The sequence below is a fragment of the Clarias gariepinus genome, chromosome 2 (genome assembly GCF_024256425.1).
Source record: "Clarias gariepinus isolate MV-2021 ecotype Netherlands chromosome 2, CGAR_prim_01v2, whole genome shotgun sequence".
NCBI lineage: Eukaryota > Metazoa > Chordata > Actinopteri > Siluriformes > Clariidae > Clarias > Clarias gariepinus.
In genome coordinates, this window is record NC_071101.1 from 26,896,032 (window position 1) to 26,911,488 (window position 15,457).

General features: G+C 37.2%; 1 protein-coding gene across 1 annotated transcript; it reads left to right on the plus strand.

The window, feature by feature from the left end:
* The first annotated feature begins 20 nt into the window (after nt 1–20).
* api5 (apoptosis inhibitor 5) lies at nt 21–9,635 on the plus strand. The gene is made up of 14 exons (XM_053491066.1): nt 21–294; nt 1,121–1,282; nt 1,640–1,733; nt 2,552–2,617; nt 2,834–2,985; nt 5,287–5,493; nt 5,644–5,748; nt 6,130–6,219; nt 6,908–7,086; nt 7,174–7,267; nt 7,356–7,412; nt 7,553–7,641; nt 7,734–7,873; nt 8,688–9,635. Exons 1-14 carry the CDS (start codon nt 223–225, stop codon nt 8,762–8,764), a joined length of 1,584 nt encoding a protein of 527 aa, XP_053347041.1. The 5' UTR covers nt 21–222; the 3' UTR covers nt 8,765–9,635.
* Nucleotides 9,636–15,457: the final 5,822 nt, after the last annotated feature.

A 15,457-nucleotide genomic window follows, 5' to 3' on the forward strand; every position in this document is an offset into this window, starting at 1 on the left:
AGGTGACGTATTCCAGCGCATCACAAATACGGCGACGATTTAGCGCACGAGCTTGTAGGCTAGCGCGCGCAAAGAAGCGTTTAGCTTCGTATTCGAGAGGAAAAGTCTGATGTTGCGATTTTTCCAGAAGACCGTGTTTAGCTCGCGCTGGTAGGGGGTCTCTTAAGGGGTTTAAAAAAAAAAGGCGTTTACTTTCCATTATTCGCGGACTCATTGATACAGATGGCGGCCACAGTGGAGGAGCTGTACCGTAATTACGGCATCCTTGCCGACGCCAAGGAAGATCTCAGCCAGGTCTGTGTTCGTCCAGCTCGAAGAACAAGTGCTATTTGAACAAACGTGCACATTACGTTTTACTGTAATATGTCACAGACAACTAACTCAGTGGTTAAATTAATTTAGCCCATTTGACTATATTGCATTGCAAAAAGACATATACGGCCTACAACAGTTAGCTAAGCTAACTAGGCTAAGCTAATGGAAACCTAACATGGGTTAGCAGTCTTGTAGCTAACAGAGCCCAGTGCACTATAAGTGTACACCATTTCACAAGTTCACTAAAGAGGGATAGTGGCTTCTGCAGTCTGTAGTGTAATCTGTAACCTCAAGAAATGTCGGGATTGAGCTCGGGTCTCTGGTGTGACCTGGCTGTAGCCCTTGCTGGCTGTGGATACAGTGGTGAAAGGGGGATCAGCTCCTGTCACATTTGTTCAAAACATATATTTATTCTGTGTAGGCTAAAAAGACATAACTTACTCAAGCTACTTAGGCGTGCACAAATATCCCTCCTAATTACATTTTTTAATCAATTTTGTTTAATGCAGTAATACATTTCATTCATACTTTATCCTGGTCAGGATTTGCAGACTATCCCAGGAACACCATGTTTGATGGATTGGTCTCATTTTTTCAAACATTGTCGTGGATGCATTACACATCAGTTGTAATGTAGGCATTCCTCATACTTGCATGTTGTTGGGTGGAAACCTGAGAATCCATATGAAACTGAAGCACAGAAAATAACCCAAACTCAGAACTGACCTGGGAGCCCATGGAGCTTTAAGATGGCTACCGCTGTATTGTTGTCTTACCATTATGTTTACGTCTTATTTTGTTTCAGCACAAAGATGCATACCAAGTTATTCTGGATGGTGTAAAAGGAGGGCCAAAGGAGAAGCGGCTTGCTGCACAGTTCATTCCAAAATTCTTCAGCAGTTTTCCAGACCTGGCAGATGCAGCAATTAATGCACAGTTGGATTTGTGTGAAGATGAAGATGTATCGGTAGGTTTGTGACTTTCTGGGCCACATTTACACAAAGGCTAGTTGATCCCTAATTAACATGTCAGTACTATAAAAACAATCTTGTTTGCAACAGTCCAAACAATATAGTGCGACAGTCAAAAGAAGAAATTTAATGAAGTTATGTGAACACACATTATGTAATATACAACCAGACCTGTTTCCCTTGATCATCTTGTATCTTCCATGGTGAAAATTTATATATGCACAATGTATTATTTTATTTTTTATATTTTTTCTTAATGCAATACTTTTTTAAAGTTGATGTTGGGTTTTGTTCATAAATTTCATTTTCATTCCTTTATATTAATTAAATCTAACTACCTAATAATCTTGCAGATTCGCAGACAGGCGATCAAAGAACTTCCACGCTTTGCAGCTGGAGAGAATCTACCCAGAGTAGCAGACATTCTCACACAACTACTTCAAACAGGTATTTCTAAGAAGTGGTAGATCCTATTTACGACATTAACACAAAGTTTGATGTGAATTTTTTTTACCGAATCAACCAATCAAGATCAAAAATTATCCCATCATATTTTTATAACATTTAGGTTGTTAACAGTATACAGTATTTGTCAAATGTTTGGGCACAAGTTTAGATTTATTTTCTACTTTCTAGAACAATACTAGATTTTAAAACTACAAAATAACACATATGGCATTGGGGACTTATCAACTCCAGATAGTTGTTATTTTAAGACACGAAGGTCAGCTGTTCTGGAATTGTTCTCGCAACAACAGTATTGTCAATTGCATTTGCAAAAACAAACCATGATGAAATTGCTAAGAAGAGTTAAGAGTTACCAGCCACCAAATCACCAAATTAAAGTACCTCAGATTGGGCCTGTTATAAAGGCTTTACAGAGCATGAGTAAAAGACACGTCTCAAAATCAACTGTTCAAAGGAGATTACATGCATAGTACTGCATATTTTGCACACCTTCAGCATTGTTTTACAATGTTGAAAGAGATTAAAAAAATCTGTAAGAATCACAGCATTAGATGTGTACAAATGTTTGAGTGGTGGTGTATGTTACAGGATAGGATGTATCATAGGATTTTGCACAAGATTTACAGCCAGTACAAAGAACACAGGAGCCTTCATGTATACATGTATAGATTTTAGCTTTGACCGTTAGCCTGTCGATGATTTTCTCGGTGCCAGCATAACAGTAAAACATAGAGGTCATATTGTTTTGTATGTTTATTTTTCCATTTTAATGATGGGCTTTTTCTACTCATTTCCAGATGATGCAGCAGAATTTAATCAAGTAACCACTGCACTTATTTCCATATTCAAAATCGATGCTAGAGGTAATGTATTAACCGAATGTTTTTCTGTGTTGATGGAAATCTGTTTGTAGACTATAAAACTTGGTTAAATTTAATTTCATGAATAAAAACATGAATATTTCATTAGTTGGTATGTTCCCTTGACCCCCCCCCCCCTCCTCCCATGTTTGTTTTCTTCTGTTAATATGTTGTGAATTAGCCCTGTGTCTCAACTTTTCCCTAATCATTGTTTCTCAGGGACACTTGGAGGTCTTTTTAGCCAAATTCTACAGGGAGAGGATGTTGTACGAGAGAGAGCAATTAAGTTCCTCTCTGCCAAATTGAAGACGATGCCGGAAGAAACCTTGACCAAGGAAGTAGAGGACTACATTCTCACAGAAACAAAAAAGGTAGAAATAACTTAGTTCAATTTATTTTCAATGCGTTGTCAAAATTAAGTCTTAGAATTGGATTGAGCTTGGATTGGTTTGCTTGTGCTTTTATAGCCTTTATACTTCAAATAAAAAAAGTATCAGTCAGTTGTTGTCCATGGCAGATTTGCCCATCTTTTTATGTAATATACTAGTATAGGGCTGCAACAACTAATCGATAAAATCGATAATTATCGATAATGAAATTCGTTGTCAACGAATGCCGTTATCGATTAGTTGGGCTGCGCACGTTACTGAGAAGCGCGACCCCAAGATGCACAAATACACACAGCCGCTCGCGCAATGGAGGTTACAGAAGCGCCGGCAGGAAAAAGCGCGCGCCCCGAGTCCTCCAAGGTTTGATAGCAATTTACATTAAACGCCTCTAAGAAGACGGTAACCTGCACGCTATGCAAGACCGAGCTTTCATGGCATGTCATGCACGAACACTTAAAGAGAAAACGTGTTGGTGTTACGGATAGCGAAACGTCTGCAGGGTCGGTAAAAACTGTATCTCTTTATCGTGTAAAAGTTGTATAGTTTAAGTGCTTTTAGTTTAAACTGTTTGCTAACTTCAGGACAGTCGCGCTAGATCTGTTCACGTGCTACTCGCTAGCATCACATTGCGCAATCACCTCATGAGCAAAAGTGGTTAGTTAAATGCCGCTATTTTAGATTAGCTTAAATCACACGGTGTGAATAACAGTAGAATATTACATTTAGTGATTGTTGTGGTTTTCAGCGAATGCAAATAACAGTATATTTGTGACTATTAGCTTTTTGCATTTCTACAGTTTTTTTATAGTCCACTACAAAGTTAACTTGTAATTTACTGTGGTTTTACTTATGCATACATAATTTTATTATACAAAATTACATTATTTTAGCTGTTTATATCTTATCAACTGAATATATCAGTGTATTTAACTATATATATATATATACTGTATATATTATATACTATATTTTATTTAAGGTTTAAAATGTCCAAATTAAACATTATTAACTCTATATGTGGCTTTTGCATTTTTTAAAGTTTATTTTTATACATAAATAATACCCTGATTTATGTTTTTTTTAGTAGTTATAAGCGAAATATCAAATGAAAGAAGCGGTTAGGCTTTATCCGATTAATCGAAAATATAATCGCCCAACTAATCGATTATCAAAATAATCGTTAGTTGCAGCCCTATACTAGTATATATACTAGAAATATACTTGTGCAAGTTATTTGCAGCTAGGTGGTCATTTACCCCCAATATAAATAGCAGAGGAGCCAATCACTATATTAATGTGGAACAAGTGACAATTGTGTAGATGTTTTGGCAGGTTGGAATCTGCTGCTATTAGGAGGCCTGAGAGTCTGGGTTTGGGGCTCTCACATGGGATTTTGCTGCATAGCTCATACACACTTGCACATCTGCACGCGAAATCCGGTACACATTTAGTGCTCATTGAACTGACCAACTTTCACGCTGCATGTCATGGGCTCAGCTCAACAGGGAGTTGGTTATTTTGTCTTTTGCCAAAACCCACCAGAAGGAATTTTATATACTTCTCCTAGGTGGTTTATACGATCGCCACCAAACCGGGCCGATGTGATCTAAAGACATTGAGGATGCAAAATTGTAGAGGGATTTTTAATCTCAAACAGGTCAACTGTGATGATTCCTTAAATTTATGCCAAAAAGGGGTAAATAACTTTGTTTGGCATTATATTAAGTGACATTACGCTCCTTGACATCACTTTCAGTGACGACATAGTTTGATGGCTTTTTTTCAAGCATCTGGAGATTTTTCAAGGTGTAAACATAAAATTCCCATTTTCTTTTAAAATTGTCATAATGGTATTAGGATATCCCCTTTAAATGCGTGAACCCACTGTGCTTGCTGTTTTTCTGGTGTGCCCAGTTGGTGATGGCGCAGGGTGCTTGGGCCCGATCGTTGTTTGAAACTATATTCTAGTTATTGTTTCCTCAACCACAAAGCATTAAGGTTGTTTTCATCTGTGTGTTCAAGATTCTTGTTGGCCTGTTCTCAAGTAAGAGTTTTTCTAATTGATTATCCACACACACACTTGCGAGCATGCGCACACTCTCTCGCACACACACACATTGGCCATAACATTGTAATCACCCACCTAATGTTTAGTAGGTCCTCCCCCTCTACCAATATCTAGATTGGTGGCAGTGTTTTTTTTTTTTTTATTATTATTATTTTAAAATAAACTCATCTCGGGTAAGACGACCATTTCTTCCTATGCACTCTATTATGCCGCAGGTTTTGGAGGATGTGACTGGAGAGGAGTTTGTTCTTCTAATGCGAGTACTGTCTGGCATGAAGAGCCTGCAGACGGTGAGCGGTAGGCAGCAACTGGTGGAGCTGGTGGTGGAACAGGCCTTCCTGGAGCAGGCCCTCAACCCTGCTGACGCTGATGGCGTGGACCGACTGCTGCAGTGTACACGCCAAGCATTGCCACTGTTCTCAGTAAGCTGAACAACAGCACATGCTTGACTTCACCTCTGTCCGATTTTTATATTACTGTGTCCTATATGGTTATATAGGAAAGTCATTAATGAGTAATAATGTATTATTGTCATGTTTAAAAAATTATAGTTTCTCTTTTGATCCCCACAGAAAAATGTGCATTCCACACGGTTTGTGACATATTTCTGCGAACATGTTCTGCCTAACCTCAGCATGCTCACCAGCCCTGTAGCAGAACTTGACATCCAGCTTGAAGTAAGCATCTTAAGTATAAGGCTATGTTCACATTGCAAACTATATTGATCTTTTTTTTTTTTTTTGTGAGACTGGATTTGCTTTTTATGAAAGTTCAAAATTTGTAATTACGAGTTACTTTAATGTGGACGTGTATGGCCTCCAAATGCCCTAAATGTAAAATTGTTAGTGCTGCACAATTAATCGCATTTAAATTAAAAATGTCATATGATTCCTTTCCCTACTGGTAATGTAAATATAGTCTAATTCGTATTTGGTCATTTAAAAATTCAGTCATTAAAATGCTGTTAATTTTGTCTTGTCCTACAGTATGTAGTGACTAATAATAGCATAGTTAAAAATAAATGGATCTATTTTGTTAATATGCTGATTCTTTTTCAGGTACTGAAACTGCTGGCTGAGATGAGTCCGTTCTGTGGTGACATGGACAAACTCGAATCCAACCTCATGATGCTATTTGAGAAACTTTTGGTAAAACCCTTAATCAGCTACAGAACTAAAATTCCACATTTCTCCAATTTGTACTTTAAACATCAAATTGAATCACACTGCATTTTAGAAAATTAATCATTGAGACAAGATGTGTTTAAAAAAAAAAAATCTGCCTGTAGAATCCACAGGTAGTTTTCCTGACACAAGTTATTTTAGAATGTTTGTGTTTGATAGATTCCTTCAAATTAGATCTTAAATTGCATGCGATGAGGCAGTGGAGGTCAAATTATTACAATTAATCATTGGATACTTATAGGCACCTTTTATGTGTAAAATTTAATCCCAGTTTCCATCCTCTTACCACTAGCATTTTCATGTGGATGATGAGTATTTTGTTAGAAATCTAGCCATTGGGTATTACTCACCTCCATATCCACCTCCATTTAAGAACTACGTAAAAGTCATTAATAAGCAAAAGAACAAAGAATATGACCCATGGTGGGTTACATATTAATATAAAACATGCAACTTCTGAACTCAATACTTATCCATAGTCATATTCCAGCATTCCTAAGCCATCATAGTCTTCAACAACCAATTTCCAACTGAAAGCTCTGATGGTGGTACTTGCAGACACACCGGCCATCAGCTTTTAACCATCAGTCTTTTGTGTAAAGAGAAGGAGGATAAATGATTACCAAACCATGTCTCTCTCCCTGATGTTTAGGAATTCATGCCCTTGCCCCCTGAAGAAGAGAATGGAGAAAATGCTGGGAATGATGAACCCAAGCTCCAGTTCAGCTATGTGGAGTGCCTCCTCTACAGTTTTCATCAGCTTGGCAAAAAATTACCAGACTTCCTTATTGACAAGGTTAATGCTGAGAAATTAAAAGATTTTAAGATAAGGTAGGTCCTAGCTTGCCAAATTAAATTGACAATTGTGTGATTTATATCATCCAAGCTGTGATTTCATGCATGTATTTGAATTTACAGGCTGCAATACTTTGCACGAGGGCTGCAAGTATATATTCGCCAGCTCCGTGTGGCCTTGCAAGGCAAAACGGGTGATGCTCTAAAGACTGAGGAGGTATTTGTTGAAAGCTTAAAATACTTAGCTTTGGCTTGGTGTATTTTTGTTACAATTATTTACAAACTTGTGCTTTTTATACCCATAGAATAAAATCAAAGTGGTGGCTTTAAAAATTACCAGCAACATCAATGTTCTCATCAAGGTAATGCTTTTATTGGGCAAAAATCCTAAAAGGAAAAGAAAAAAATAAATGAAGAAAGCTAGTGCCGTTTCTTGTTGCTTTTTATGTTTTTTTTATTCTTTTTATATTTTTTTAAATGATAATCTTGCTGACTGTTTAAGGATCTTTTCCACAACCCTCCATCGTATAAGAGCACTGTCACTTTGTCCTGGAAACCAGTGCAAAAAACTGAGGCAGCGGCCGTTGTAGGGTAAGCTCCTTGTCCCTGCTGGCATGTTTTTTCTCGTTGCAGTGCTAAACCTCAGAACTCATAGTCTGACACCCTATTTATGCATCCCATAGGCAAAAACGATCTTCTGGTGAGGGTGTGCCTACAGGAGACATTGGAAAGAAAGTTTCCCCGTTGCCCAGGAGGGATGCACGGCAAATATATAACCCCCCGAGTGGTAAATACAGTGCCAGTATTGGAAACTTTGCTTATGGTGAGTTTGACTAACTGGTCCTTACAATTTGAGTCTTGTGAATCGTAGCCCAAAGGGGGATTTTTATACAATTTTGAATAAATTACAAGGTTAGTGCACAAGTTTTCATTTATTTTATTTATTTATTTGTTTTAATTAACACAGGATTAAAATTATACATACAGCACACCCTAGTATCTGGTTGAATGTGCCTTGGCAAAATTCAATTTTACCAGAAAGTTTTGGTAGCCATTGCTAAGCTTGTGGCAAAATATTTGACCACTCCTCTTAGCAGACTTGGTACAGGTCAATTAAATTTGATGGTTTCTTGGCACATTCCTTACTTTGTAATATGGTCCACAAATTTAAGGCTCCTAAAACACAACTAGCTTTGATGTGTTTGGTGTCCTTGTCCTGTTGGAATTTTGTCCAAGTTTAAACTGTCAAGATAGTGTTTTGAGGTTATGCTGAAGAATTTTAAGGTAGTCCTCATTCTCCTTTTTCTCTCCATCATGAAATGCACCAGTTTCACTGGCAATAAAACAGTTGCAAAGCATGACAGTACCACTACTACCACCACCACCACCATCATCATGCTGAACAGGTGCAGGGTTCTTGGGGGAAAAATCTGTACATTTGAGTTACAGGTTTTAACAAATGAAAAATGGTGCAGACACAAGTGTGTGTATGTATGTGTGTATATATAATGTATATATTACACACACACACACACACACACACGCAGGCCTATATGCAGATATGCAGTGAACAGTGACTTAAAGGACAGTTAGAGGGCAGTAGGTCATAGTCTTTACAATTCATCCTCTCTTCTCAGAGCAAAGAGGTGGCTTCAGAGGTGGCCGAGGCAGAGGTTTTGGACGAGGAAACAGAAGTCGAGGACGGATTTACTGAAGGAGGACTATATAACATTTTTAAACATCCATCAACACAGCTGCAGGTCTGCCACATGCCAGCATCTCTACTGTTCTGACATCAGTCCTGTTAGTCTTCCCATGTACCACTTAAACGTACTTTATCCCTCCCAAGGTTTGCTCCTGTTTTCTTAATGTAGTATTGATATCATACTTTGTTTTTGTTTGTTTTTATTTTTTTATTTTGGTTGTGTTTTTTGATGATAAAATCAAAGCAATTGTGTAATATGTACTTTTTGACTGTATTTGTATGGTGGCAGATCTCTTTTTTTTTTTTTTTTATCTTAGTTTTTCATGTTTTGTTTGATAGTGTCTTCACATGACTTTGTAAGATACATTTGTTTGGAATTGCATTTTATTATAAATCAGTTAAGTCAAAAAAAAATCTGCTTATTGGTAATTTTTGAAAAAAAGATATTTAAGATTATACCAGATCTCCAACTAGGCCCTCACTTTGGGCTTTGTAATTTTGAATTAGTAAAAAACAGAGTGTGGAATTTGTAGTGATGTGGTCCTTGATAATCCTTAAATAGATGATAGTTGCCATAATTTAGTTTCAAATATTGACTGGTTCTTACATTTTGCAAGCAAATTTTTCAAGTTTAAGGACCTATTTTAAACTTCACATTTTGCATGCATATTTTACAGCAGTCGAATTAGGTATTTGAGTGTTTTGCATAAAACAATTGTTAATTCTAGTTTTTATAATTGACAAGCATACTTCAACTGAATTTGTTCTGCTTGGTATTGACAGTGGCTGGTTCTGCTTGTTAATAGGGATGCAAAAGTTGAAACCATAAAGAAAACAAAATAATAAAGTACACTTTTCATTCTGTGTTGCTCATTAATGAGCACTGCTTAATTGTGTACTTAATTTTGCAGACACCAAAATCCACTCTTTTCATTTTTGCATGTACTTAACAAAATTAACTGTTACTGCAATATTGCCTTTTTTTTTTTTTTTTTTGCTCCATGGTTGAAAGATCATAAGAAATTTCTATGATTTTCTGGATTTTTTTTTTTTTTTTTTTACATTTTATAAAATATTGTGCAGAAACAAAAAAAGAAGTAGAGCCTAGTAAAGCTCACCTTTAGTACATACAGTAGACCACTCATTTTAATTTGTTTACAGCCATAAGAATAAACATATAATTTCATCCTATTCTAGGAATATTTTCTGAAGTATTAATTTTGAACAATGTTGTATTTGGCTGTTAGCATGCAAGCCAGGGATATCTACTCATATTTGCGGGAATATGTTGCTAGTTATTTTAGGGTTCAAAGTGGTGTTTGTTTCATGATGTGTGGACTTAAAGGACTTTGCTTGAATTTAAATGGCCATTACACTACATATTTTAGGAATCAAATGTGTATGGTGCTGTTAAACAAATCTGTGCTGTATGGAGCAACAAGGGTTCCCAGGCATACTAGAAAATCCATGGTGTGACCATTTTGAACACCAGTATTGTAAATGACAGGACAACTGTTGGCTGTAAATCCATCACTAAATGATAACGTAATTGTTCCTGACTTGTGCCATGTTTTCTGCCCTGTGGAAGCCTATGCGAGATCTGCGTCACCGCAGGCAAAGTAATCCATTCACACACACGGCCATTTTAGCTGCAAAATGCTCTATCTGACGTATCAATTTTTTTCTTTTTAATGATTTTCCTCATTGGACTTATATACACCTTATGGCTTGAGCATGTAAAATGTTAGCTGAGCCTATAATAGTTATTCTAATGAGATGTAGAGTTAAGGGTGTTTGTATTCCAGTAAAATGCACATACTGCCTCATCATGATATCAGGCTGAAATAAAGCAGTGTAGTCGTTACAATGCTCAAAAAGAGCATTACCTTGGATAGCAGTGGCCCTGCAATGACCCCTAACGTTACTTAAAATCATAAAACCCTCATACCACTAGATGGCGACCAAGACCGGGATTTGCGCGCGACGTCTCCTTTGTTGCTAAGAAAAGACTTGTGTTTATTTTTAGACCCAATATCATGAATATAAATTCGTGTGCAATGGGTGATTTTAACAACGTTTGTTCTTGTTTATTTTTACATCGCTTGGATAGACAGAATATATACGCATGGTAGGGAAAACGCCTTGTTTTTCGTTTCAGTGCTTTTCTCTGCAACCGTGTAAAAAGTCACTTATTGTTATTTTCCCACCATAAGGATAATTAATAATGTCTCGTTCTTTAGTGTTTAACAAAAACATTTCATTCATACTGTGCAGGTTTCAATGCTTCCTTGGAGCAGGTCTGATGTGCTGGCGGTAGGTGGCGCTGTGTGACAAGTGAAACGTCACTATAGAGACTCGTGACCATAGTTACATCTGAAACCGCATACTGCCTTACTAACTAGCACAGCCTAGTGAGTCGTACTAACACACTGTTTAGCACGCTAGTATGCGGTTATTAAAGTATACAAGGTATTTCCCAAAGCACTCCATAAATGCCATTGATGCCCAATCTGGAAAGAAAAAGACATGCTTTGTCACATTCAAGCAGGATTTGTTTTTAATCATATGAACCCTGTGTTGTGATGAAGATTGATCTTGCTTGGAATTTGCAAGTTATAAAAAATATTTTGAGCTCATGCTTCTTTCAAGATGTATATACACAGTTTATTAACCCTGTTGAACTCGAGTTGCTTATTCCAGGTCACATGTGAGTGCAGGCTTAGACGTTAACCAACATGGAGTCCCAACCTAAAAGACTAAACGAGCAGATGTAAGCCTATTATTTGGGCGAGTGTATATATTATGTATTATGTATAACAATGTGCTCAATGTGTTAAATTATGTGAAACAACGTGTTCAGGGTACTGACACTGATAGATGTTATAAAACATGATGATGCTTCTCGTATGGATTTTAATTTTTTTTTCACACTACTAATGTTCAAGTTGATTTTTTATTTCCCCCCATCACGTGACTGTTTACTAGACACTGCGGTTTGCTGTCAAGACACAAACTACATCCCCACACCGAGCTGTATGTTACTGTGGCAGCTGGAGAAGATGGAGATGCAGCACTGCTTGTGTGCACCGTTACGAAACACAGCAGTTCATTACTGCTGAAACCTAAAAAGAAAGAAAAGAAGAAAGAAAAAAAAACACACACACACACACGACACATAAGAGTATGGCTGAAGTGCCGCGAGGGAGAGTATATAGCTTATGTTATCCTTTATTCGTGAACGAATAGCAGCCGCCCCCTCATATACACTGCTTGGAATAGTAACAGCACTGGCAGGCTTACTAAATATAGAAGCCAGTGAGTGTTAACATGTCAACCAGGGACCAGAAGGAGATGTGGTCTACACACGTGGGCCTTTCAAGCTACACAGTCGAGTGCAGTAATTAGCCCAGCAAAACACGCGTGCAGATGCATGTGTGTGTCATAAATCAGATAGCAGTTAACCTGTGCATGCGTCCATGATCGCAGGTGGAGTATGTCCAGGTGGAATCAAGAAAGGTACGCGTTCAGGAATAAATCTTGTCTGACTTCTCATCTCGGGTGAGATCTATTTGAATGGTGTGTGTGTGTGTGTGTGTGTGTGTGTGTTACAATAATGGTAGACTTAGACCTGTTACGTAATAGGCCTGCGTGTGAATGTAGAGAGCAGGTTGGATTTATTGGGAAGGATCTCGCAACACTGGCACAATCACTGGATCAATAACGAAAGCGGGTTCCTGGGATTTCTTTTATCCTTCTTTTCTGTCGGCCATGTATAAGAAATTGGTGTGTTTTGCTGAGCTGCTTGTGGAATTTGCACACGCCTTTGCCCTATGAATGAATGAATGAATGAATGAATGATATGTTACACAGAGGGATGAGGAAAGGGGACTGTGGAAACACCCTGCGTTTCAGTCGCTGTTATCAGTTTCCAGCACCAAATTTAACATCTTATGGACAAGGAACATCATGTGACACCCGTCTGCCCGTTCATAAATATTCACCGTCTCTATTCATGCACGCGCTCCTCTTGAGGTAGTTTATTGTGCTTGGGCTCTGAATCATGTGATTCTGATGGGAGGGGGGGGGGGTTCTATAAATAGCTCTATAGCTCGGCTTCCATTGACATCATTTAGGCAGGAGAGACGGAAAAATAAACAGAGAGAGAGGGCTATAAGGGCGGAGATCCTTAATTTAAGCTTGAAATTCAAACAACCCCTTCATCAATTTAGATTTTTTTTTCCCCCTATGTCCTCTCCAATTGAAACCACCAGAGCAGCGTGTCCGTTTCCTAGAACGTGTATGGTCATGGCAGAGGAACTGAAAGAAGTGAGCAGATGGGGGGAGTGGAGGGCAGGGAGGGGTGTGGTGGTGGTGGTGGGGGGGGGGGGGGGGGGACATCAAACAAAGGAAAATGGAACATGTGTGAGGAACCCAGTGCAAATATTTTGGATGATGTTTTTAATGGGACCTGTAAAAAAACGGCGAAGCCCAGTCTACTTAAGCGAGCAAAACAGTAGGTGGTGTCCATTTTGTGTTGATAACAAGCCACAATGTACCCTTCCAAAGAGACCAGACACGCTGATTACCTGTAATAGACACACTTCCCTGTTATGTTGCTTACAAAGAAACCAGAAAGAGTTTAGGAACTGTTTGTGTGTTGGTCAGCTTGTAGAGACTAAAGGCCCTTAGTAGCTTATGGACCATTAAGTATACGCAGCTGTATTACAGAGCTTAGAAAATGATATTATGTTAAAAGCAAAAGTAATTGCGGTTTATTCCTTTAACTTACATGAACTACATTTAAAGTTTTCAGATGCATTTTTGAGGACCATAATTCTTAACCTACAAGAATTCTGGCAGTTGTTGACTGGTTATTTTACACAGCACTCTCCATGGTGCTGAAGAAGTAGTGGCGTAGCATTGTGTGTGTTGTATGCCCATGTGAAAATTCTGAAACGTAACTTATTTCATGTTGGTATTAATCTATGTCCATTCATGGATTTAAATAGTCAGAACAAAGTATAAATTTTTTAAATACCTTTATAAGACTTTATGCAAAAATAAAACATTGAGTGGTGGTAAATGTAGAGTTTTCAGAAAGGCAACCCGAGCTCCACTACAGCTAGAATCCTTTGCCTTTTCCTATGACCTGTGTGTGTGTGTGTGTATGTGTGTGTTTGTGGGTGAAAACAGGCGTACAGTATATACACATACATGTGTTTATTTACAGACTGGGACCACACTCAGAATCTCAATAGTAATTAATACAACACATCAGAGGACAACACATCAGAGTTTCCTTGTGCCTAATTTCTTCTCTGAAGGATCATACAAAAAGGAAACATCACACTCTTGCTATCGATAATCTCTGAAATGTACGGAAATATTGAAAAGTTTCTACCCTTTAAATTTGGTTGTTATATATATTTCCCATTTTTGGACTTTTACTCATTTGAGCAAATTATGTGGCACAGAGTGGCTGAAAATCCAAGCACATCAGTTTTTTATGTCACAAGATCAGTGAAGCAAAACTACCAGCTATGCAAAACAACGGCTTCTATGAATGAACTAATACATTCAAGGGATTTTGGAGAATGTTAAAGCCAAGAAAAAAGCTATAAATATCTTTACTTAAGTGTAAGTATCTTTTTTCTTGGCTTGAACATTCTCCAAAATCCCCTGAATGTATTAGGTTAATATATCGTCCACTGTAAACTTTTCACTGCAGTTACCCCATTAATGGAATACAGGTATCAGTTGTTTAACTTTCACAATGCATTCTATGAAATCAAACATCATTGGATTTAAATGTTTTGTGCGAACACCATATTATATTCTTAACAAATCTATTCCTAACAAATCTTGAACTCACTCTGGACATTCTGGACATTCATTGACACTAGTGGCCACTGCACAACTGCACATTTGTGGACATTAGTCAATTACTCTATCACAAGTCACTTTAAAAAAGTCACTTTCAAGCATATTTCCACCATCCCCACCCAACCCCCTCCCCCCTGAACGTTTGTTTCCCTTATGCACAAAGTCACTTTAAATATGTGGATATTTGAATCATTACACTTTCAGGAACATTTGCACACCCCCTGGACATTTCCATTTATATTCATTCCCACACAAAAAAAATCCATTTTTATCATATATTTGTCTTATATTGTATATTTTGTACTGTACAGATATTTTATATTTTATTTTTTTCTTTCTTAGTTAAATTTAAATTTACCTTCTATTTTCTTTTTTATATTTATTTCCTATATATAGTCTTTTATTTTAAGTTCACGGGCAGTTGTCTAAGCATTTCACTGCATATCGTACTATGTATGACTGTGTATGTGACAAATAAAATTTGAATTAGAATTTTAATATAGTGTATCAGTCTGTTTTTTTTTTTCAAATCAAAATTTTTCTTTATTCTTCTTACTTCTACTATAACTATAACTAGAGATAATGTGTACAAGAGACAAAAAATACATGTGCATTATGTTTGCTATATCGTATTTTCCAGTGAGATTTCTAAATAGCTGAAAAAAAGATGTCTTCAACTACTGAAGTGAAAATAAAACTGTTAGACGATGCTGTAAACTAAAGTTTTATAAACTAATTATTTTATAGTCTTCAATAAACTAGGTAAAAATGTTCAATTAACAACTGTTAAAGGTTAACATAATGTTTCAAAAATCACAC